This window comes from Molossus molossus, unplaced genomic scaffold, assembly GCF_014108415.1.
Source record: "Molossus molossus isolate mMolMol1 unplaced genomic scaffold, mMolMol1.p scaffold_m16_p_3, whole genome shotgun sequence".
NCBI lineage: Eukaryota > Metazoa > Chordata > Mammalia > Chiroptera > Molossidae > Molossus > Molossus molossus.
In genome coordinates this window covers 119,469,079-119,493,225 of record NW_023425366.1, presented here as the reverse complement: position 1 = coordinate 119,493,225, position 24,147 = coordinate 119,469,079, and the positions used below count along the sequence as shown (strand labels likewise).

At 51.3% G+C, this 24,147-nt stretch overlaps 2 protein-coding genes across 10 annotated transcripts in view; both read left to right on the top strand.

Annotated features, from left to right (window-relative positions):
* The first annotated feature begins 6,232 nt into the window (after nucleotides 1–6,232).
* ATP6V0C (ATPase H+ transporting V0 subunit c) lies at nucleotides 6,233–11,886 on the top strand. Its single transcript, XM_036280771.1, has 3 exons — nucleotides 6,233–6,477; nucleotides 10,816–10,999; nucleotides 11,158–11,886. The coding sequence occupies exons 1-3, from the start codon at nucleotides 6,396–6,398 to the stop codon at nucleotides 11,360–11,362; spliced, it is 471 nt and encodes a 156-aa protein (XP_036136664.1). The 5' UTR covers nucleotides 6,233–6,395; the 3' UTR covers nucleotides 11,363–11,886.
* Nucleotides 11,887–11,942: 56 nt separating this feature from the next.
* AMDHD2 (amidohydrolase domain containing 2) overlaps nucleotides 11,943–24,147 on the top strand; it is a 63,562-nt gene continuing 51,357 nt past the window's right edge. For all 9 annotated transcript variants that reach the window (XR_004961798.1, XR_004961801.1, XR_004961800.1 and 6 more), the window contains exons 1-8: nucleotides 11,943–12,202; nucleotides 12,333–12,469; nucleotides 12,549–12,688; nucleotides 23,093–23,147; nucleotides 23,323–23,535; nucleotides 23,623–23,711; nucleotides 23,794–23,938; nucleotides 24,012–24,119. Coding sequence is in view for 5 of the 9 variants with exons in the window: in XM_036280769.1 (XP_036136662.1) it covers nucleotides 12,120–12,202; nucleotides 12,333–12,469; nucleotides 12,549–12,688; nucleotides 23,093–23,147; nucleotides 23,323–23,535; nucleotides 23,623–23,711; nucleotides 23,794–23,938; nucleotides 24,012–24,119 (970 nt within the window). In the remaining 4 variants the exon portion in view is untranslated. The remainder of the gene's footprint in view (nucleotides 12,203–12,332; nucleotides 12,470–12,548; nucleotides 12,689–23,092; nucleotides 23,148–23,322; nucleotides 23,536–23,622; nucleotides 23,712–23,793; nucleotides 23,939–24,011; nucleotides 24,120–24,147) is intronic.

Here is a 24,147-nt window from a genome sequence, read left to right as displayed (position 1 = left end):
GGATCCTTTGGAAGGCTCTGAGATGACCTGGAGCTGAGGAGGACAAGGAGGTGGCTGATGTGCAGAACAGGTAGGCACGAGCCGCAGCAAGAGTTGCCTGAGGGGAGCCAAGCCTGATTCCGGGGGAACCTGGGCCTGGTAGGACCCGGGGTTTGCTGAGGGTGACAGGAAGCCACTGAGCATCTGAGAGCATCTTCTGCAGTGTTGTGGAATATCATTCTTTAGTGAAGATCTGGGTTTGAGGACAAACTACGGTCACTGTGAGCCAAAAAGAGGAAGGAGGCAAGCAGAATTTCATACTGTTTGCAGTAGGGTACAATCTGGCTCAGAGAAATTACAAAATAAATCCCAAAAGCTTTCAATGCTTGTCATTGGCTGCTCAGCCTCTACTGCCTCTGTTAAAATCCTGGTCTCTTGGAGAATGCCCCACTTGTATGCAGTCTGGGACAGAAGATCCCACCAATTGATGCTGAAGGGCCAGGTCTTCCTCTCTGCCCGGCACAACTAGGCAGGCATCCAAGTCAGGTCTGGTCCGTAGGGTGTTACTACTCAGGACTGGGAGTCCTGAATGGGTGACCTTGTAACATGAAGACTTTCTGAGCTTACAGGCAATGCAAGGGCAGTGACCTGAAGACTTGCTGATTCTTGTATTGTGACCCCAACCACGGTGTGGACTGTCTGGTTCCATTTTGTTCTGTAAGCTCTGTTCTCTAGCCATGTATTGGTGCTGGAAACCTTACAATAAATTTTCTGTCCATTTAAAAAATAAATAAAAAAATAACTTGGGGTGCCCTGGCTGGTTTGGCTCAGCAGTTAGAGTGTCAGCCCGTGGACTGAAGGGTCACGGGTTCAATTCCAAGTCAAGGGCATGTACCTGGGTTGCAGGTTCAATACCCAGTCCCGGTCAGGGTCATGTGTGAGGCAACCAATCAATGTGTCTCTCTCACATCGATGTTTCTCCCTCTCCCTCTCCCTCTCCCTTCTTCCCTCCCACTCTATCTAAAAATCGATGGAAAAATATCCTCGGGTGAGGATTAAAAAAAAATAATAATAACTTGGGGCTCTGGCCTAGTGGTTCAATTGGTTGGAGCATTGTTTCATATGCCAAAAGGTTGTAGATTTGATTCCTGGTCAGGGCACGTACCTAGATTGTGGGTTCAATCCCCAGTCAGAGGCAACCATCAATGTTTCTCTCTCACATGGATGTTTCTCTCTCTCTAAAATCAATAAAAATTCTCAGCCGAGGATGAAAAAAAAGACAAAATAATTTGTATCATTTTATAAGTCCTATTTTTTTTAATTATACAAAAAAAAAAAGTTGCCTTTACTCATCTCCCCTACTAGCACATCTGTTTTGACCCTGCAGAGGGAGAAAGTGAGAGGGAGAGAGGAGAGAGAGAAACATCAATGAGAGAGAACCTGGACTGGATGCCTCCTGCATGTGCCCCACCAGGAACCAGGCCTACAACCTGGGTATGTGCCCTGACTGAGAATCGAACCAGCGACCCCTTGGTGCATGGGTCAACGCTCAACCACTGAGCCACAACAGCTGGGCCACATATGTAACTCTTATCCAGCCAGGTCAAGAGAGCAGGGGTCACCCTGGCTGGTATGTTCAGTGGTTAGAGCATTGGCTCATGGACCAAAGAGTCGCAGGTTCGATTCCAGCCAAGGACATGTACCTTGGTTGCAGTTCATCCCTGGCCCTGGTTGGGGTCGTGTGGGAGGCAACCAGTTGATGTGTGTCTCTCACATCAATGTTTCTCTCTCTCTCCCACTCTATCTGATGATAAATGGAAAAATATCCTCAGGTGAGGATTTAAAAAAGAGAGAGCAAGCCCTGGCCAGTTTGGCTCAGCGGTTAGAGCGTCGACCTGCGGTCCGGAGAGACCCGGGTTCGGTTCCCGCTAAGGGCACGTACCTCGGTTGCAGTTTGTCCCCGGCCCTGGTTGGTCGTGCGGGTGGCAGCCATTTGATGTGTCCCTTTCACATCGATGTTTCCCTCTCTCTCTCTTCCTCTCTCTCCCTCCCACTCTGTCTGTACAAAAAATGGAAAAATGTCCTCGGATAAGGATTAAAAAATATATATAAAAAAATAAATAAATAAAATAAAAAAGAGAGAGCGAGCTCTGGCCGGTTTGGCTCAGTGGCCTGCGAACCAGAGAGTCTCGGGTTCGGTTCCCGCTAAGGGCATGTACCTCGGTTGCAGTTTGTCCCCTGCCACGGTTGGGGTTGTGTGGGTGGCAACCACTTGGTGTGTCTCTTTCACATCGATGTTTCTCTCTCTCTTCTTCCCTCTCTCCCTCCCACTCTATCTGAAGAAGATAAATGCAAAAAAATCGTCCTCGAGTGAAGATAAAAAAAAAAGAGAGAGAGCGAGCAGGGGTCATCTCTCAGTGTTATACCCCCTCTAGTGTATCTTCATGGCAACTCACAGGGAGAACGGGACTGTTCACAGGAAGAGGGCACACTGCCTGGAACACTTGTTTGTCTGCAGTTTCCTGATGTTCTTGATAAGGCCCTGTGTCAGGCTGCTCAACTCTCTTCTTTCTTCTTTGAAATGGCTTCTTCCAATAAATTCATCTCTCCAATCATTTGAGGCCATTTGGAATCTTATTCTTTGTCATTTTCTCTCTGGCCGCCACCCTCTCTTTCCTCAGGTCTTGCAAAGTTCCATTGGATTTCTCTCTGCCACTGTCTTTCAGTTGGGACAGTGGGCCCTTTTGTCCCCATTAAAACCCTCAGAGGAGTCTGGACCCCAATCCACATCTCTCTATACCTCCCTATCAGAGACTCTGACCTGTGTTTCCCAGAACACCTTCTTCCTTATTTCTGGAAATCCCCACCTGCACAGTGACAGAGCAGGGAATCATGACACTGTGGTTTCAAACCCGGGACTTAGCTATGAGGGAGAAGACAGAGGTGTGTATCCCTGGCTAGTCCCTTCCACAGCCCCAGCCCATTCCCATCCCAGAGCTCTGCCCAGTGCTGGGAGGCCTAGGAGAAGGCAGCCTTCATCCCTCCTGGCCCATCACTGGTCACCACAACCTCACTGAGCCCTGGTGTAGGAGTCAGGTGGTGAGTGAGCTGCATGGACCAGACAGGTCATGCTTGTGTAGCCAGAGTTTCAATTCTGCCACTCTAGCTGCCTGACCTTGGGCAAGGTGGTTAACTTTCCTATGCCTATTTCCTTTTTTACACAATGAGAGTAATGGTGATATCTTCCTCAGAAGGTCATTGTGAGGATTAGCTAATACCCAGTAAATGTTCAGGACAGGCACACACTCAGTGGTCAGTAAATGTTAGCTGTATGCACCAAGCATCCTACCAGGGGTCAGGGATACAGAACAAGAGGCACAGGGACTCTCAGTGGAGAAGGTAGTAAGTGAAAAAAAGTAGTAATGGAGTACAAGGGATGAAGAAGGGGCCTAAGGAAGAAGACGAGAGGTCAGGAAAGTTTTCTGGAGGAAGTAGCATTCTAATGACTGAGTAGCAGCCTGGCCATTGTGGCTCAATGGTTGAGCACTGACCCATGCACCAAGCAGTTGCCAGTTCAATTCCTGGGTCAGGGCACATGCCCAGGTTGTGGGCCAAATCCCCAGTTGGAGGGGGGGGGCCATGCAGGAGGCCGCCCATCGATGTTTCTATCTCTGTCTCCCTCTTCCTTCCTCTCTCTCTCTAAAATCAATAAAGGAAAAAAATTTTCTAAAAAAATAAAGACTGAGTAGCATTCCCTACATAAGAAGGAAGGAAGAGTAGTTGATGCAGAGATAACTATAGGATCAAGAACAAAGGCAATGAGAGGAGCAACACGAGGAGAAGAGATGGGAAGGGCCTGAGAGGAGACCACCAAGGGTCCAGCCTGTGTCAGGAGGACAGTCAAAGATTCCAGGAGGGAGCAACTGGTCAGGTGTGCCAGTTAGAAAGATCCTGTAGCTTTAAGGTGAAAAATGGGTTGGAGAGGGGAGTGAGACTGAGCAGGCTGATCATGTAGAGGCTGTGAAAAGACCCAGGCCAGAAATGAAAGACCACCCAAGGGGCTGCAGGCTGCAGGTGGGGTCAGAGCTGAGTGCTGGGAAGCTGAAGAATCTCGGGGCTTGGTGAGTAATGAAGAATGAGTAGTGCATGACTCGAAGGCTGCTGGTGTGAGCAGCTGGGTGCATGGTTGTGTCTCTTGCCCCAAATGGAAATAGCTGAGTAGAAGCTAGTGGTGATGAGAGTGGGGGGTAAGCTCAGTTTGAGACATGTTGGTTTGAGGTGTCAGCAGCCCCACTGGAGACCCAGTATGACGTCTCATAGCAAAACTTGGGCAGAAGATGAGAGGACTGGGAGCAAAGCTGACCTGCTCCCTGAGCCTGAGGAAACTGTTTTCTGACTTGCTAGTCTTGGAATTTCAGCCATACTGGGGTTTTGTGCACTTTGCCCACCACTGTGCTTCTGACTGCTGTGGACTGTCCTGCTTCTCCTTTCTTTAGTCTGAATTTTCCCCCTACACCAGCATCACTGGCACCCCAGCATCAGCTTCCTGGTCTGGGCTCCCCTGGCCCTGGACACTAAGTGTCTAGAGTTATGGGGGCTGGGCCTCCGGCAGGTCTGGAAAGATACAGACAGAAGACATAATCACCCAGTGGGAAGGGGGGCAGTGGTGAGGCCCTGGAACCATTGTAGGACCTGGACTTGTCCTTGCTCCTCCCTGTGACTCCAGGAAGGAATAAAGATATCTAGGCCATGGGAGATGAGCCCGAAAGAAAGGAGAGGTTGTGGAGGAGTGGGCAGAGGACCACAGCAACAAAGAGACCCACTCAGACAGCCTGACAAATGTCCCTTGGCAGTCTCCAGTGACCTTGACAAAGGCAAGGAGCTGGGTAGGGATGCATGGAAGGTGAGGTGGAGACATGGAGTAAAGATTCCTCTTACCATAAGTCAGGGCAAGGAAGAGGGTGGCAGAGGGAGGTGAGGAGGGCTCTAGCCATATGGTGGTCTCCTCTCTTTTGAAACAGGGCAGGCCTGGCACTTCTGTGGGCTCCAAGTTTAGAGTGTGGCTGACTGGGCCTCACCAAAGAGAAGAGAGCTGGAAGGAGGTTCCTGTTATAGACGGTGGAGCTGAGAATCCAGTGGGAGGGCCAAGCCAGAGAGATTGATGACAGCTGCCACCCAGGACGTTCAGGAAGAACTCTAATGTCAGAACCAAACCTTGGAGCTCAGGGGAGACCCAGAAGGCAGTCACCCAGGTATCCTGAAAGGGAAGGGACAAAAGAGCACAGGGAACCAGAGCTGGTGGGCAGATAAGGCAGCCAGTTGGGACGCGGACCACATGGATCAGCAAGGCAGTGTCAGTTCCAGGCCAGGCTGCGGGCTGGGCTGGAACCACTGGCTGCTGCTCCAGAAATAAGGGCAGTCCTGCAGGTGCAAGCTTTGCGTGAGGACAAGCGTGCAGAAATCTGGGGAAGCCTCCACAGGTCGCAACACTGATGGACTTCAAACCAGTCATGCCTTCATCTTGAGGGGACGAAGACAACCCTTCCCCCCAACTGAAGCCTGAGTCCCTAATGCAAGAGAGGAGACAGATGCTGGGGAGGGGGTTCCTTTTCCTAGGAAACCAGGGAGAAGTCACCAATTTCTGGGTCGGGGTATGGTGGGTCTGGATCTGGGGGGGACGGGGTCGGGGAGGGGCGACCGAGGGACTTCACAGGTGGGCTGGGGGCTTTCCCGGGGGGGGGGGGCTGGGGCAGAAGAGGCAGGCGCCCAGGAGTCGGGATTTGGCTCTCTGCTCGGCCCTCAAATCACTCCGAGAGGAGGAGAGAGTGCTCCTTGGTCCGTGGAGACAAGTTCGTCAGAACCCGGGGGCCATGATCCACGCCGCAAATGCAAAGAAAAGCAACCCACGGAACCGAACACCGGCTGGGCCACGCAGCCGCAGAGGAGGCGGGGCACCTCCACGTCCTGCCCTGTATGATAATGTGGCGCGCCACCGCCCCGCCCCGTTTGGGGGACCCGACGGGCGCAACGCCGCGGGGTTCGAGGCCGCGGCGTCCCGCAGCGCACCCGGAAGGTCGAGGTGAAGCGAAACACCAGAAGCTGGCTCGGCGAGGCGGCCGCACAGTGCGGGACCGATCAGTGGGTCGCTAAAGCGTGCCGGAGCCATGGCGCCCCCCATCGGTACAAAGTGGTACGGCCCGCGGAGGCGGGGCGGGGCTCGGGTCATGTGACACGGCTGCTGCGGCCATTTTGTTCTGCGGTGCTGGTATTTAGAGCGCAGCGGCAGACGGGCCGATAGCCTTCGCAGCCGTCTGGTCGCTAGCCTCGCGCTCGGTGTCCGCTGCTTGCCCGTCTCATCCAGCCGGTTCTCGCCCCCGCCTCGGCCCGCTGAGCTCGCCCCCTTCCTACCCGCAGACATGTCCGAGGCCAAGACCGGCGGCCCCGAGTACGCCTCGTTTTTCGCGGTCATGGGCGCCTCGGCCGCGATGGTCTTCAGCGGTGAGAGCCGCGGCAGAAGGGACCTGGGAGGCGGGGGGCACCGGGGCGCGTGGGACTGGTGCCCATAGCTCGCTGGGGTTCGGTGTGTGACGTCACTCTGACGTAATTGAGCTGTTGGGGGTCCCGGGCCTCACGTGACCGCGGACAGGGGTCGGGGCGCAGAATGCGGCCCGGGCCGTCGGGTGTCCAGTGCAGGGCATTAGGGCTGGGCTGGGCTGCGGGTCCCAAGGGTCTCCCAGGAGTACATGAGCCGGCCTCCCTGCCCCTGGTCCTTGTCGGTGAGGGGATGGGGCGGTGGCGCCGCTGCCATCTTAGCCCCGGGAGAGGTGGGAGAGAGACTGGGGTGGGGGCGCGCGGTCCTGCGCCTGCTGCGCACTCCCCCCCCCCCCCCCCCGGTCCTGCGGGCAGGTGTGACATCACGCCGTAGAAAGCTTCCCCGACGCGGGGCCGGCCCTGTCTGTGGGTGGCAGGGGCGGGAGATCAGGTCCTGGCGCTCCCCGCCGAGGTCCATAGCCCTCGCCCTTTCCCTCTCCCTCCCCTGGCTGCTGGTCTGGTGGGTCTGTAACCAGAGGTAGGTGCTTCCGGTTAGGGCTTGTCACTGTTTCCCAATACCCGTGTGGGTTTGTTGGGAAAGCTGGGCTGAGAGGTTAGTCCTGATATTCGTCAGGGACCCAGGGGTGGGAGTGTTTGGAGTTGAGAGGGAGAATCAGGCCGAGGACGAAGGGAGTCTGGCCAGCATCAGCACAGGCTTGCTGAGAGTCTGCTTTCGGGTGGGTGAGAGCATCTCACAGAGCCTCAGCTTTAAGAGGATTGGGCCTTTGTCCATAGGAGAGTTTTCTAGTTCCAGCCCCAATGAATGAATGACCTTCCTTTCCATAAGTCCTGGTATTGGGAGGGGCTGCCCTAGGCATGAAAAAAGGGCCTTTACTGAATTTAGTGAAAAGTGGTCTACCGAGAGGAAGATCTTTTGGCCAGGCTCAGGAATGTGCAACCCAGCGAGGTGAGCCCTGGCCCAGATGCAGCCCCCATGGACTGGTCTGGTCTAGTCTGTGTCTGGTTTTTGGCTTTGATGACCAACACCCTGCCCCACCTTTCCTGGTGAATTGGGAGGCTCCCTATTCAGGTATGTGTAGGGTTTGAACTGCAAACAGTCTCTGCTGACTATAAACACTTGTGAGGTGGGGACTTGGGGGGCTCTGCTCTCCAGGGGACCTCCCTCCCTGGTCATAAGCTGCTGAATGAGCCCTGCCCTTCCTGTCATGTGCGAGTAAGAGGTCACTGGTAGTGGGAGAAGTTGTCAGGACTTCCCCTTCCCACCCAGCTAAGGCCTGCTCTTTCCACATCTTCAGGGACTGACTGCTTTCCAGGGCCTCCCAGCAGGCTGCTGTGTGCCCCTACCCCAGCCTTTTCTATGCTTTGCCTCCAGGGATTCTGCTTTGCCTGGCCTCCTTGGGGTGCTGCTTGGGGCTGTCATTCATTCATTCATTCATTCAAAAAGTCTTGATTGAGCTCCTACTATATGCCAAGCACATGGAGACGTCAGTGAACAAAACACAGTGCCTGTCCATGTGAAATTCTGGCTGTCACTGTTCCTGAAGCTGAGGTTGCCTATTGAGCCTTTTATCTGTACCCAGCTCCTGGTCTCCCTCTGGTTACCAGGTGCCTCTCTTCTTCCAGAACTTACATGGTACTTTCAGATGGAGCCTGACCAGCAGGTCTCCAAAAGTTAACTGAGAATAGGATAGCACTGGTCCAGGGCCCCCCCTCCCCCCCCTTTATTGATTTTAGAGAGAGAGGAAGTGAGAGGGAAAGAGATATAGAAACATCAATGATAGAGAACATCAATTGGCCACCTCCTGTGTGATCCCCATGGGGGATAGGGCCCACAACCTGGGCATGTGCCCTGCCCGGGAATCGAACTGGGGACCTCTTGGTGCATGGGTCAACGTTCAACCACTAAGCCACACTGGCTGGACAGTCCAGGGTTTTTTTGCTTGTCTTAGGCTCCTGGGGATTGAGGCCATTCATTCCTGTTGGTTTGAATGCAGCTTCACTCTTGCTTCTTTCCCTACATGGGGCTTAATGTGGTTGACTTCTTATTTCATTTCCCCCTTTAAATATGTCCTTTCCCCAAGGTGTGTCTTCATCTATCTCCTTGTGCCTATGTAAACAAGCCCCTCAGTTCTCAGGCCTCAGGTGTCGCTGCCTGGCTGACTCCAAGGTCCGTCCCCAGCTCCTGGCCTAGATATCCCCTAGATATCCCCTGCCTAGTGCTTTGCTGATTGGTCATCTTACAACCAAACGAGGCCCACTCACTCTCAGGCCTCTCTAGTCCCCATCTCCCATTTCAGCTTCCCCTTTTTTCTTAACTTGTGACAAAAAAAGTCCTGTGAATTCTTTCTTCATCATGTCTTCCACGAAGCTGTCAGTTCCTTTTCCATATTTTCTGTGACTTCCTCCCTGCTGGTGGGCAACCTATGTTTGATGCTGTGTTCTTGGAACTGCCATCAGATCTCAATCTCCCTGTGTCCCACTGCATCTGGAGCCCCCGTCAGCCTTGGCCTTCGGAGCTAGCATCCAGGGCTTTCTCACACACCTGCTGCCCAACCAGACTGCTTTTTTCTCCTGATGGTCATCCCTGTTTCTTCCCTTTGTTCCTCCTGTTGCCTCCCCAGCCTGATACATGATCTCTCTTGCTGCCCTGAGAGAAGGACCCAGCTCACTTCCTGCCTTTCACAGGGTCCTAATACTTATGATGCTGAATCCCCTGAATGATCTCCCACTCAGTGCTACATGACAGCCTGTGCTTTCCTCCCCCTTTGAATAATGAGTCATTGCACTGGCCCCTTGCACATATGTGATACAGCCTGATGTGCTGGGCCTGCAATAGGATCCCAAAGAATGCGCTGCAACAGGAAAGGCTTTATGAAGACAGAAGCTCTGAGCCCCAGGCTAAAGCCACTGAATGTCCAGGCAAGGCAGTGTTGAGGTGCCTCTGGAACTATAGGGAAGAGGCAGTGGAGATCCCTTGCCTCCTCCCTCAAATTACTCCCCATCCAGCACCATCTTGGTTAGCATCTCCATTCATGCTGTTTGGAATCTTCCTGCTCACCATCACCCCTCCACTCCGATGTCACCTCTGTGAACCCTTTCCCAGATTCCACCACTACCCTCCTCCCCACTCTCCTGGAACATGTTACTGTGCTTGGAGGTGCCATATCTGTCTCCTCACTAAACTGAGAGCCCTGGGAAGGCAGGACCTCTCTGAACTCACCCCTGCTTAGTGATGAGCAGATTAGGTACCTTGTGGCCCAAATAGGTAAATAAAATGTACAGAAGAATGGCCAGGATTGTCTTGGTCCCTAGGACAACCCCTAACCCATGTTGTCCTCTGATAAGAGGTGCAGTGGAACTCTGAAGAGCAGGTGACTGGAGTCAGAAGAGCTGCCTTGATTTCTCTGTGGTTCTCTGTTCTGTGCAAAGGTTACTCTAGACTTCCAACCCAGAAGTGGGAAACTTTCAGGAAGGCAGTATACCCTAGGAAGAGGGAAGGGGGTCGCATAAGAGTTGACAGTCCTTCCTGGAACCCCCAATCCCCATTACCGGAGGCCTTGAGCAGAAGCTAGACTTCTGGGAGGTCTACCGAGGCCTCACAGTTGGGTTGGGTGATGGCTCCACAGCCCACTCATCTTCCTGTGCCCCATCTTCTCCTTGGATCCCCCTCTCTGGTTATTTAGAGAGGATTCTCTCCAAACTCGAGGTTCTAGGCATGTTGTAGAGCCGAGGGTGTGCTCATCCCATCAACACAAGATGCCAACCTTCCCAGCAGTGTGTCCCAGGGCTGGGAGTGGTAGGGAGTTTGGTGGGTGGGGTGGGGAGTTGGGGAAACTCTGACCTGAGAGAACAGGGCCAGAATTGCCAGCAAGGCATCAGGCCCAGCTACCTATTTACCTGTATGACTGCTGCCAGCCTGTCATAGCTTCACCTTTTAGGTTGGGGGCAGCCAAGCTGAACCCCTTGGGACCTTGGGGTCTGTATAGCAGGCTTGGAGAGTGCTAGTGAACAGAGGTGGGAATTTCCAAGCAGAGCAGGAACCCAGATAGGCCACACAGCCATAAGGGCCTCTGGTAGAAGAAAGAAAGTAACAGTTATTTGTGTAACAATGCTTGGCTGTGACCATTTCCCCTGAGAGCCACCTCCTGCCCCTGGCTGGGTGTTAACATCATCTACCCCTTGCCTGTGATAACTTGAGGTGGACCTTAGCTGTGTTAGAGCTGCCCCCAAGGTTCTGGTTCCAGATGCTCTGGGCTCACTTTGCCTCCTCCCCCTCCTCAACAGCCCTGGGTGCTGCATATGGCACAGCCAAGAGTGGCACTGGCATTGCAGCCATGTCTGTCATGCGGCCAGAGCTGATCATGAAGTCCATCATCCCTGTGGTCATGGCTGGCATCATTGCTATCTACGGCCTGGTGGTAGCAGTCCTTATCGCCAACTCTCTGAATGAAGGCATCAGCCTCTACAGGTGAGTGCTGGGTTCCTCCCACCACACCTCCCCTACCCTAGGTGAGGCCACTGCACAGGGCTGGAGGGCTGGGGAGTGGGCATTTGGCTAGTGGCCCATGCCCACCATCTTCCCATAAGCAGGCAGCTAATGTTTATCCTGTGTCCTCTCTTCCCCAGGAGTTTCCTCCAACTGGGTGCTGGCCTGAGTGTGGGCCTCAGTGGGCTGGCAGCTGGCTTTGCCATTGGCATTGTGGGGGATGCCGGCGTGCGGGGCACTGCCCAGCAGCCTCGACTATTCGTGGGCATGATCTTGATCCTCATCTTCGCAGAGGTGCTGGGTCTCTACGGTCTCATCGTCGCCCTCATCCTTTCCACAAAGTAACCCCTCTCCAAGTCCACCAGCCACAGAATATGATGTAAAGACCACCCCCTCCTCATTCCAGAACGAACAGCCTGACACACACGCACGGGGCAGCCGTACCCCCTCCTCCAAGTAGTTGGTCTTGTAAATGCGCAGTGTCCTAGTGCCCATCGTCTGTTGCCCCCACCCGCCCCGTGCCGTGGACATCTGGGCCCACTCATCACCCATCCAGGTCCCCCGACCAGTGAGGATACTGGCTTCTAGCCACCCCCACCCATTTATCTGCCCTAGAGTGCTGTGTATAAGGATGAATTCGAGTTGTCATTTTCACTGGATGTTTATTTATAAAGATTTGACCTGTTCGCACGTCTGTGGAGCAGCCCTCCCATATCTCAACTATAGTAATCTTTAGAGTGTTGCTTTGTGGGGTTACCGTGTGCCCTGAGACTTTTTGTATGGAACCACCGTCCTCCAGCCCTGGCTGTGGGGTCGTGAGCTGGGCCTGCCAGGCCCGGAGCCGTGTCCAATAAAATTCTCAGATGTGACTGGATGCCTGTGTGCAGCACTTGTGTGGGCCAGAGGGAAGGGGCGAGATCTGCGCGGCAGCGTCACTGCGTACTGGGATGTGCAGTCACGTGGGTACGCAGGTCACGTGGGTGCGTAGATCACGTGGCGTGCCTCGGTCAGCTGAGGGTACGTGGGTGGGGCCGCACTCAGGGTAAGGATTGGGCTGCGGGGCCTCCGGCTCCCTAGCTCCGCTCGGCTCACGCAGCCCAAGATGCGCAACGGACAGGGCGCTGCGCGGGCCCCGGTGCTCCAGTTCACCAACTGCCGCATCCTGCGTGGCCGGAAGCTGCTCAGGTGACGTGTGGGGCCGGCGGGTGCGGGGCCGCGCGCTGCTGGAGTAGAGCCGGGGCAGGCAGTGGTGGGCGTAGGTTGGGGGCAGGATACTGGGCAGGCGACCCAAGCCCCCACCCCTTTCTGTTCGCAGGGAGGATCTGTGGGTGCGCGAAGGCCGCATTCTGGACCCAGAGAAGTTGTTCTTTGAGGAGCGGCTTGTAGCCGATCAGCAGCGGGACTGCGGGGGCTGCATCCTGGCGCCTGGTTTCATTGACGTGCAGATCAATGGTGCGGTCCAGGGCCCGGGGGTGGAGATCCAGGGAAAGAGCTCTGAGCACCATGCGACCCCCTCTTTCTGTGGCCACAGGTGGATTTGGCATTGACTTCTCTCAGGCCACAGAAGAGGTGGGTTCCGGAGTCGCTCTGGTGGCACAGAGGATCCTGTCACACGGAGTCACCTCTTTCTGTCCCACCTTAGTCACCTCACCACCGGAGGTTTATCACAAGGTGAGATCAGGCTCCAGGTCTCAACCAAAGGGGGCCCGAGAAGTAGTCAGCTACATAATTTTAAGATCTCATCTCTCCCCACCAATGCCCCTTACCTGCTGGCCTTCCTCCACCTGGTCCTGTGGTCCTGTTCCCTAGTCTTTCTTAAATTCAGGTGTTCCTCTGCCCTGCCTCTCCGAACCCGCTGTATTTCCTGTCTGGCTGCTTCTGCAGCTGTCCCCACAGGCCTCCACATTTGCTGCCTCAGCACCTTCCCCTGCCACATGCCTTTGTCACCCTGCACTCTGGCCTTCTCCAGGCTCCAGAAACTGCCTCCTGGTACCAAGACCACTGGGGACTTTCCCATTGTCACATCCTTAGTCACTTCTCATGCTCTTCCCTTCCTAACCTGCCTGTGGTATGTATGGTATGTGGTAAATAGTGTTTTCCAGAGAGACAGTCCATTGTGTTCCAGGTTTCCTCTGCTGCTCTTTCCTGTGCCCCACACCCTCTCACTTCACTTCTGACCTGCAAGTCCTGCTATTCAGGTGTCCTTCTTCCTTTAAGAAATTTTACTGGAGTCCTTTTTCCTTTAAGAAATTTTACTTTTCATGTAGGTTCTCCACTTTACTCTTTGCCACATTTTGTTATTTGGTTTCGTTCTCTCTGTGTGTGTATGTTCTTTTATCCTGAGGTGTCTTTGAGAATAGGTTGTAATATTTGTTAAACCCATAATAAAGATTGTAATTTTTGCTTTACTCCTGAATTTTAGAATAGCTTTAGATTTATAGAAAAATTGTTGAGATAACAGAGTTCTAGTGTCTCCTCCTACACAAGTTTCCCTGTCATCTTAAGTTAGTGGTATATTTGTCACAGCTGATGAACCAGTAGCAACAGATTTTTATAACTAAAATCTATGCTTTATTCAGAGTTCCTTAGTTTTTACCTAATGTCCTTCTGTCCTAGGCTTTCATCCAGGATTACATGTAGTTGTCTTGTCTCCAGAGTGGTCTGGGCTATGACAATTTCTCATACTTTCCGTGGTGATGATCTCGATAATTTTGAGGGTTATGAATGAGGCATTTTGTAGAATGTTCCACAGTTGGGATTTTTCTGATGTTTTCCTCGTGATTAGGCTTATGGGTTTGGGGCGAGAAAAACCCAGAGGGGAAGTACCTTTATCATTAGGTCATGTTAGGGGTACATATGACCAGCAACTGATCATGTTTTTTTTTAATCTTCAAGGATATTTTTCCATTGATTTTTAGATAGAGTGGAAGGGGGAAAGAGAGAAACATCAATTAGTTGCCTCCTTCACGACTCTGACTGTGGCCGGGAATGAATCTGCAACCCAGATACGTGCCCTTGACCGGGAATCGAACCCTCGACCCTTCAGTCCATGGGCCAGTGCTCTAACCACTGAACCAAACCGACCAGGGCACGACTGGTCACTTTCGTTTTTGATTTTTTTAATCCTCACCCAAGGACAGCTTTTCATTTTTGTTCAGATAGAATGGGGGTGTGAGGAGAAAGAAACATTGATGTGAAAGGGACACATCGAGTGGCTGCCTCCCACACGACCCCAGCCAGGGCCGGGGACAAACTGCAGCCAAGGCACGTGCTCTTAGCAGGAACTAAACCTGGGTCTCTGGACTATGGGCCGGCACTCTAACCGCTGAGCCAAACCAGCCAGGGCATGACTGGTCACTTTTGATGTTAACCTTGATCACATAGCTGAGGTGGTGTTTGTGAAGTTTCTCCACTGTAACATTATTCTTTTCCCCTTTTTTCATACTGTATTATTTTTTTTGAAGCAAATCACTAATTATGCACAGTTCACACTTCAGGAATGGGGAATTATGCTCCCCCTCTCTGAGGGAATGAATCCACATAAACTATTTAGACTTCTGTACAGGACATTTGCCTATTCTCATCATTTACTTATTTATGCAATCATTGATTTATATCAGTATTTACTCATGGTTATTGTTTTATACTTTGGATTATAGTCCAATGGTACATTATATAGTTTGGTGCTTTCAGGTTGGCTCCCTGTCCCTTTCAATCCCCCACTGTGTGTTTGTGTGTGTGTGTGTTGGGTAGGGGGTCTTACCTTTTCTAGTAGGAAATGCTCCAGACTCATGTTTATTTCCTGCCCCAGTCTGGAATCTGCCGATTCTGCAAGGAGCTCTGGTTCCTTTTATTGGAGAATGGTATTGGAAAGTAAGACCTGAGTACTAAGTGTGCTCTTTGCTACTGGTGTGTATCACATTTTTAAAATAAGCCCACTCAGAATCAAGGGGAGAGAACACAGACAACTCTTCCTGGTGGAGGTCTGTCATTGTCACATCGTGAGAGCTAATGAGATGGGATATCTTGGTCTCACCATCTTTGGAAAATGTCATCTATCACATCAGTGATTCTGTGCACTATGGATTCTTATGTTACTTAAAACACCTTTCATCCCTGTCTGGTTACTGTTTTGCTTCAGAGAAACTTTCCAAATTTGGTTCTTTTTTTCCCTAAAGTTTGGTTATTCTTGAAGATGGTTTCAGTTAATACAGGGGCACGTTAATAACATTGTGAGAATCATTGCCTTCTGAGTTCTCTCCTAGTTCTTTTGTGGGAGTCCAGGAGACAGTCTCAGCTTGGTGCTATAAATGTCTTTACATATTTATGATACTCACTAATTTCCTTCCTTTTTAATATTCTTGCTCAGAGCTTTCTTACAGCATAGCCTTTGAGGTAGAATGTAATCATACTGTTTTGTTGTTTTATGATTTGGGCAGTTCCCCTCTGCAGCAGAGACATTAGCTGCTACCAGAATGCATGTGCCCCCTGTTACTCCCCATTTCCCTTGCAGTTTGGTAGGGCCATGTGACTGTGCATGGCCCGTGGGCTGTGCGTGGAAGATTTAAAAGTGTGGGTGGTGTTTGTCTCCTGTTCTGAACCTGCATTGCCTCCGTCTGCCTGAGTCTGTCACTGACTGGGGACCCTCTGCCAGCCCATGTCGCACATGCAGCATTTGCTGTGTTAATTCTTTGAATTTCTGGGATCAACTGTTGTTGTTGCATTGCCTAACCTGTCCTGACTAACACATTCTTTTTTTAAAAAACAACAACATGTTTTTATTGCTTTTTTTAGGAGAGAGGAAGGGAGAGAGAAACAGAAACATCTATGTGAGAGAGATACATCGATCAGCTGCCTACTGCACACTCCCTACTGGGGATCGAGCCCACAACCTGGGCATGTTCCCTGACTGGGAATCGAACCAGGGACCTCTCAGTCCTTGGGACATGAGTCACACCGGCCAGGCCCTGACTAATACACCTTTTAAATAGGGTGAGTGGTACTGGATTTTCATTTACATGATGCAAAGTTTACTAATAAAAAGTGAGTTGGGCCCTGGCTGGTTTGGCTCAGCAGTTAGAGCATCGGCCCTTAGACCAAGAGTCCTGGGTTTGGTTCCTGCTAAGGGCACGTACCTCGGTTGCAGTTTGTCCCTGGCCCCAGTTAGGGTCGTGTGGTGGCAACCACTCAATGTGACTCTCTCACATTGATGTTTCTCTCTCTCACTTCCCTCCCTTTCATTCTCTCTAAAAATCAATGGAAAAAAATATCCTTAGGTGAGCATTAACAACAACAAAAAAATTAAACTACCATTTTGTTCCAGTTTTTTAGATTTCTTTCAGTACAGGATCCATTCCAGGATCACCGATTGCATGGACCTCTGTGGGGTTCCATCTGTCATCTGGGAGGCTTGGGATACTCCTTACTCCTGAGCCTCAATTTCCTCAAACCTAAAGTGAGAACAATAATGGTATTTGTCTTTTAGGGTTGTTGGGTGCTCAGCACTGTGCTTGGTACATATTTTGAAACAGTCGCTAAATGTCAGCTACAGACATCTTTCTGGAAATTTTCTCCCAGCTCTCCCATCACAGAGTTGAATGTTAAAAAGCAAACTCATCTTCCTGCTGCAAACTGGCACCTGATTCTGTGGTTTCTCTCCTGGTCATCATTCCATGATTGATCCTACCTGGACTCCTAGAACATGCCCTCCCTCCTGCTCCTTTGTTCTTTGTCCTACCTCTTCCCAGTACCCACCAGTGAGGCTTAGGAACTGTTATCCTAGTCTCCTGAAGAGTGGCCTTCCCAAGGTACAGTGCTCAGCACATCACTTACACATCACTCACACTCCTTTTCTGCCCTTATCTGCAGGATAAATACCACCCTCCCAAACATTCCCTTCCTACCTGCCAGCAAGCCTTTGCTCTCTCCCCAGGCACATTCCAGCCATTCCAGGCAGTTGCTCTCCTGCCCGCCCCTCAAGCCCTCTGTCTGGAAGGCCTCTGCCTTGCTTTGTCTGCTGCACCAGCTGGTTCACATGCTTCCCCATCTACCTGCACAGTATATTCACCCATCACGATACAGACTGTGAGGTCTTTTTCCTTAGGAGGAGTTTCTGGCCAGTAGGGTCTTTTTTTAAATCCTCACCTGAGGATATTTTCCCCTTTATCTTCAGATACAGTGGGAGGGAGGGAGAGAGAGAGAGAGAGAGAGAAACAGCTATGCAAGAGACATATCCATTGGCTGCCTCCTGCAAGATCCTGACCAGGGCCAGGGACCAAACCACAACCGAGGTACGTACCCTTGACCAAAATCGAACCCGCAACTCTGGTTTGCAGGCCGACGTTCTGACCACTGAGCCAAACTGGCCAAGGCATGGCCAGTAGGACTTTTATCGTACATTTTCTTTCCAGCACTTATCCCCTTTAAACGCTGACAGGATAAAGACCTTGGGAAGCAGAGAGTAAACTGATTTATGGTGGAAATCTTGAAGGGCTTTGAATATGAAAAATTTAATACAGATATCATCTTAGGAACTATAGATTGGATGTTTCTCCTGCCCCCACTCCAGACCACCCTGCTTTCTTCTATGGGCCATTCACACTGGGAAGAACTGGATTGCCAGTTTGTCAGAGTTACCCAGGTTCTTTATTATCATGTTCTGGACCATTGAGACCACCTTACTTTTTTCTGGGGTGTCCTCCAGCCTTGTCCTTTGCTGTCTTTCCAGGAGGAAGGTTTGTTTACATTGTTCTTTGCTTCAGGTCTGTTTATCTGAGGCAAGAGCAGGCACTTTAATGTGGAAGTACTTGCTTTCCTCCAGAATATTCCTTTTTTTTAACATCCCATTTGTTGTTAATCCTCACCCAAGGATATGTTTCCATTGTGTTTTTTTAAATGAAGGGAAGGGAGGGGGAGGGGGAGAGAGAGAAACATCCATGTGAGAAACACACATTGATTTGTTGCCTCCTGCATGACTCCAACTGGGGCTGGGAGACCAGAAATCAAACCCACAACCCTTCAGTTCGAGGGCTGATGCTCTAACCACTGAGACAGACTGGTTGAGGCTAACATCCCATTCTTCTTTAATGGGTATGAGACCTTTGCTGACATGTTCTCCTCTCCTCGGGTTTCTGCTCCTGGGCCAGTTCTGTCCTGTCATTTGTTAATTTTCTGTGTGTCCTTTCAGAGGCTTTCCCAAGCTTGGAAGGCCTTGGTCATCTGCTCTGATTGAGAACATTCTCAGCCAGCCACCAGGATCACCCAGCCTGGGGTGTTCCTTGGGGCATCCTTAGGTTCAGATCCCTTAGTCCTTTCTCCTGGGCTAGTTGAATCCCCAGAGAATAGTCTTGTTCTGGTCAGAGGGAACAGTCCTGACTGGTGACATTCAGGGAGCATTAAAAATGTAAACTTCAGGCCCTGGCTGGGTAACTCAGTTGGTGAAAGCATTGTCCGGATATGTGCCAAAGTTTCAGGTTCAGTCCCTGGTCAGGGCACATAATGTGAATGAGCCAATGAATGCATAAATAAGTGGATCAACAAGTTGATGTTTCCTCATTCTCTCTTAAATATGTTTTTATTGATTTTTTTTAATTGAGAGAGAAACATTGATGTGAGAGACATCGATCAGTCGCCTCCTGCACACACCCCATCGGGGACTGAGCCTGCAACCTGGGCATATGCCCCGACCGGGAATCAAACCAGGACTTCTCAGTCCATGGGTCCACGCTCAAGCCACTGAGCCATACCAACTGGGCTGTTTTTACTGATTTTTTTATTTTATTATTATTTTTTAAAGATCAATCTTTTTTTTTTTTTTAGAGAGAGTAAAGGAGAGAGAGATAGAAATATCGATGTGAGAGAGAAACATCGATCAGCTGCCTCCTGCACACCCCCTACTGGGGATTGAGCCGGATACCCTGACCAGGAATCGAACTGGACCTTTCAGTCCATGGGACGATGCTCAGTCCACTGAGCCACACCGGCAGGGCATCTCTCTCTCCCTTCCTCGCTCTAAAATCAATTAAACATATATATATGGAAATTTTCATTTAATTGCCCCATATTTTTGCTTCTATCTACCTGTCTGGTTTACTTCTCCAGGCACTTGGCAGGGTACACTCGGGGATCCAGCTGCTCTTTAACTAGGATCCTACTGTTGGTCCTTCCGCTTCTCAAGGCACCAGGTGTTTCCAGGGCCTGAGCTGATAGGGGCTTTGGGGGCTTGTTTCCTCCCTTTCCCCACTGCATGGCTGCCCACATCTGCCCAGCACCTACTCGTTGGGCTCCCAAGTCAGCCTGTCCTTACCCTGTCCTCTCTGTCATACTGGGTTCAAGCCTCTTTTTTTTCTTTTTAAATATGTTTTTATTGATTTTTATTATTTTTTCTTTCTTTTTTATCTTTATTGTTGAATGTATTACAGATGTTCCTCATTTTTTCCCCCATTGATCCTCTCCTCCCCACTCCCACCCCCCTCCTGCCTTTTCCCACACTGTTGTCTGTGTCCATTGGTTATGCATATAAGTTCTTTGGTTTATTTCTTCCCACCCCTTCACCCCCTTCTCTTTGAGGTTTGTCAGTCTAGCAACCAATTTGTTCTTCTTAATCCCTTCACCTTTTTCACCCATTTTCCCAACACCCCTCTCATCTGGCAACCAACAAAATGTTCTCTGTATCTATGAGAATGTTTCTGTTCTGCCTGTTCATTTTGTTTGTAGATTCCATTGTCGATAGATATGTATTCATTGCCATTTTGTTTGTTCATATATTTTACCTTTTTCTTCAAAAAAAATCCTTCAACATTTCATATAATAACGGTTTGGTGGTGGTGAACTCCTTTAACTTTTTCTTGTCTGGGAAAGTCTTTATATGGCCATCGATTCTAAATGACAGCCTCACAGGATAGAGTAATCTTGGTTGTAGGTTCTTGCTTTTCATCACTCTGAATATTTCTTGCCACTCCCTTCTGGCCTGCAAAGTTTCTTTTGAGAAATAGCTGACAGTCTTATGGGAACGCCCTTGTAGGTAACTGCTTTTCTCTTGCTGCTTTTAAGATTCTCTCTTTGTCTTGAACCTTTTGCATTTTGATGATGATGTGTCTTGGTGTGGGCCTCTTGGGGTTCATCTTATTTGGGACTCTCTGTGCTTCCTGGACTTGTATGTCTGTTTCCTTTACCATATTCAGGAAGTTTTCTGCCATTATTGTTTCAAACAGGTTTTCGATTTCTTGTTCTCTCTCTTCTCCTTCTGGCACCCCCAAGATGCGAATGTTGGTATGCTTGAAGTTGTCCCAGAGGTTCCTTACACTATCCTCATTTTTTTGGATTCTTTTTTCTTTTTGCTGTTCTGATTGGGTGTTTTTTGCTTCCTTATATTCCAAATCGATGGTTTGCTTCTTGGCTTTACCTACTTTACTATTGAATCTGTGTAAATTATTATTATTTTTTTTTTATCCTCACCCGAGGACATTTTTCCATTTTTTGTTCAGATAGAGTGGAAGGGAGGGAGAGGGAGAGAGAGAGAGAGAAAAACATCAACGCGAAAGGGACACATCGAGTGGCTGCTACCCGCACGACCAACCAGGGCTGGGGACAAACTGCAACCGAGGTACGCGCCCCTAGCGGGAACCGAACCCGGGTCTTTCTGGACCGCAGGCTGACGCTCTAACTGCTGAACCAAACTGGCCAGGGCTGTGTAAATTATTCTTTATTTCAGTTAGTGCCTCCTTCATTTCTGACTGGTCCTTTTTTATGCTCTTGAGGCCCTCACTAAGTTCGCTGAGGTTCTCACTAAGTTAATTGAGCATCCTTATAAACAGTATTTTGAACTCAGCATCTGTTAGGTTGCTTATCTCCATTTCTCTTAGTTCTTTTCCTGGAGATTTTTTTCTGTTCTTTCATTTGGGACCTGTTTCTTTGTCTCCTCATTTTGGCCGCCTCCCTGTGTTTGTTTCTGTGTATTACTTAACGAGAGGTATGGGGCTAGTTGAGACCAGATGCTGCTTGTTTGAAAGAATTTAGGAAAACCTGAAGCAGGATCCAAGACAGGTCAATCCTATGGTTATGCAACTGACAACAGCTTGGGTGGGCCTGAAAGTTGTGTGGGGCGGGGCCTCAGGGAATCAACCAGGGCAGGGCAAGCAACAAGTTTCTCCTGGAGAAACCCCCTCTCCATCCCTCATTCTAATGCCGAACAGCTCAGTTCCTCCCTGTATGTCTCTGGCACCCCTTGAGCTGCCTCCCCTCCAAGCTTAGAGGGAGTGAGTCCAATAAGTCCATGCACGGGCCCTTTAAGAGGAGCTGCCTGGGGCTCCAGCCACCTCAGCCTCCCTGAGCCTTAGTTCCTGCTGATTTTTCCAGCAAGAAGTAATGGGGACTTCTCTTCCTGGCGCTGGAACCCTGAGCGGGGCTCCTGGTGTGGGACGGGGACCTCTCAGTCCTCAGGGAGGACCTTCCCAGCCAGGTATCCTCCTGATTTTTATCCGCCACACGTGGGTGTGGGACCAGCCCCTCCGCCTTTGCCCCTCCTACCATCTCAATATGGCTGCTGCTTTAATTCCTTAGTTGTAGGACTTCCATTCAGCTTGATTTCAGGTGGTTTTGAATGATGGTTGTTCTGTAGATTAGTTGTAACTTTGATGTGGTAGTGGGAGGACACGATACGCTATCTTGACCGGAAGTTTGTTTTTATTGATTTTTAGAAGGAGAGGGAGCCCTGGCTGGTTTGGCTCAGCGGTTAGAGCGTCCGCCTGCGGTCCGGAGAGACCCGGGTTCGGTTCCCGCTAAGGGCATGTACCTCGGTTGCAGTTTGTCCCTGGCCCTGGTTGGTCGTGCGGGTGGCAGCCACTCAATGTATCCCTTTCACATCGATGTTTCCCTCTCTCTCTTCCTCTCTCTCCCTCCCACTCTATCTGTACAAAAAATGGAAAAATGTCCTCGGGTGAGGATAAAAAAAAAAAAAAAAAAATAGAAGGAGAGGGAAAGAGATAGAAACATCTATCGGCTGCCTCCTACACACCCCCTACTGGGGATCCAGCCCACAATCTGGGCATGTGCCCTGACCTGGAATTGAACTGGGACCTCTCAGTCCATGGGATGATGGTCAACCACTGAGCAACACCGGCTGGACTGGGTTCAAGCCTCTTTAAAAATCTCTGTTATTTCATCCCTGGCTGGCTTAGCTCAGTGGTTAGGGCATCGGCCCTCAGACCAAAGAGTTGTGGGTTCAGTTCTGGTCAAGGGCCAAGTACCTTGGTTGTGGTTACGTCCCCAGCCCTGGTCAGGGTTGTTCGGGAGGCAACCAATCGATGTATCTCTCTCACATCGATGTTTTTTTTTCTCTCTCTCTCTCCCCACTCCCCCCCCCCCCCACTCTGTTTGAAGATAAATGGAAAAGTATCCTCTGGTGAGGATTTAAAAAAAAAATCTCTATACTTCTGTCCCAGGCTCACCCTAGGGACTCAGGGACTCTACAGTATCCTGTGGGCTCCCACTTCCATGTCCTTCCTCACCTTGAAGGAGGGAGATGTGAACGGGGATGCCTGCCTGGCTGCCCACCAACATGATACTATATTGTGTGAGCACCTGTCACACACAAGTGACCCTCCCGACTGTGTCCAGCTTCAGGCACAGCATCAGCGCCTGAGACCCTGCTTCTGCCCCTTGCTTTGCCTGGGTTGCACGTACTCCTGCCTCTGGCCCTCAGGGCGGCCAGGCACATCACTCTGCCTGGGCTCAGACTCTTGGGGCATGCTGCATGGACTTGGGCCAGGGCAGGTGGAGTTGCCCTCAATGTCCATGCACCTGACGTCTGCCTGGGGACTATTCTTGCCTCCTGGTCCTTACAGGCAGACCTCATATCCCAGGGCCTGTCATTTCTTTGTGCTGCTGACCTTGTGTCCTGCTGGTTCTGAGTGCCGTGCTTTCCCTGACCATGGTTGGGGGCCTTCAACCATTTTCTGATACCTGATGGAAGGCCAGTGGGCACTAGGCTAGGCTCCAAACTATGACTTTGGCTGGGCTGTAACCTCTGGGTGCTGGGCCATGGGGGGCAGGGCTTTAACAGCTGGTTCCCCCCAGGTCCTTCCTCAGATCCCCGTGAAGAGTGGTGGCCCCCATGGGGCAGGGGTCCTCGGTGAGTGGCTGACCCCTCTTCTTGCCCCCACCCTGGGAGGATACTTTGGGACCTGTTGGCAGCCCCTACACTTCCAGATGCCCAAATGGGGTGGGGGGCGGGGCAGGTGAGAGGGGCTGGGGGGGGTGCTGCAGGGTAGGAGGCCTGCTGGAGCCATCCGCTCCCCTCCTACCAGGTGTGCACCTGGAGGGTCCATTTATCAGCCGGGAGAAGCGGGGTGCACACCCTGAGGCCCACCTGCGCTCTTTTGAGGCCAACGCCTTCCACGATGTTCTGGCCACCTATGGGCCCCTGGACAACGTTCGCATTGTGACACTGGCTCCTGAACTGGGCCGTAGCCATGAGGTGATCCAGGCACTGACGGCTCGTGGCATCTGTGTATCCCTAGGTGAGGGGGTATGTCCCCACCTGAGGGGGCAGGCCCATCTAGGGGTCCTGGACTCGTTGCAGAATCTGAATCCAGGTTCCTCTGCAGGGCACTCTGTGGCTGACCTACAGGCTGCGGAAGAAGCCGTGCAGAGCGGGGCTACGTTCATTACCCACCTCTTCAACGCCATGCTGCCTGTGAGTGCTGCCCCAGCTCCCAGGTTGGCAGGCTTGGGGGCTCCTGGTGTGGCTCAGCTTTCTCCTTCCTGGCTCTGCCCAGTTCCACCACCGTGACCCAGGCATTGTGGGGCTCTTGACCAGTGACCGGCTGCCCCCAGGCCGCCAAATCTTCTATGGAATGATCTCTGATGGCATGCACACCAACCCTGCTGCCCTGCGTATTGCCCACCGGGCCCATCCCCAGGGTGAGTAGCCTGGAAGGGTGAGGGTAGGTAGGAGGACCAGGTGGGGCAGGTCCTGAGGCCTTTTCATCTCCAGGGCTGGTGTTGGTCACCGATGCTATTCCTGCCCTGGGCTTGGGCAATGGCCGTCACACGCTGGGGCAGCAGGAAGTAGAGGTAGATGGGCTGACGGCCTACGTGGCAGGTGAGTGACCCTTGTCCCCACTGGCCAC

Bases quoted from the DNA above. Each gene is read 5' to 3' on its own strand.
- ATP6V0C (XM_036280771.1), top strand. From the start codon at position 6,396: ATGTCCGAGGCCAAGACCGGCGGCCCCGAGTACGCCTCGTTTTTCGCG. The intron at 6,478-10,815 runs GTGAGAGCCGCG...CCTCCTCAACAG, and splicing joins GGCCGCGATGGTCTTCAGCG to CCCTGGGTGCTGCATATGGC. The intron at 11,000-11,157 runs GTGAGTGCTGGG...TCTCTTCCCCAG, and splicing joins GAAGGCATCAGCCTCTACAG to GAGTTTCCTCCAACTGGGTG.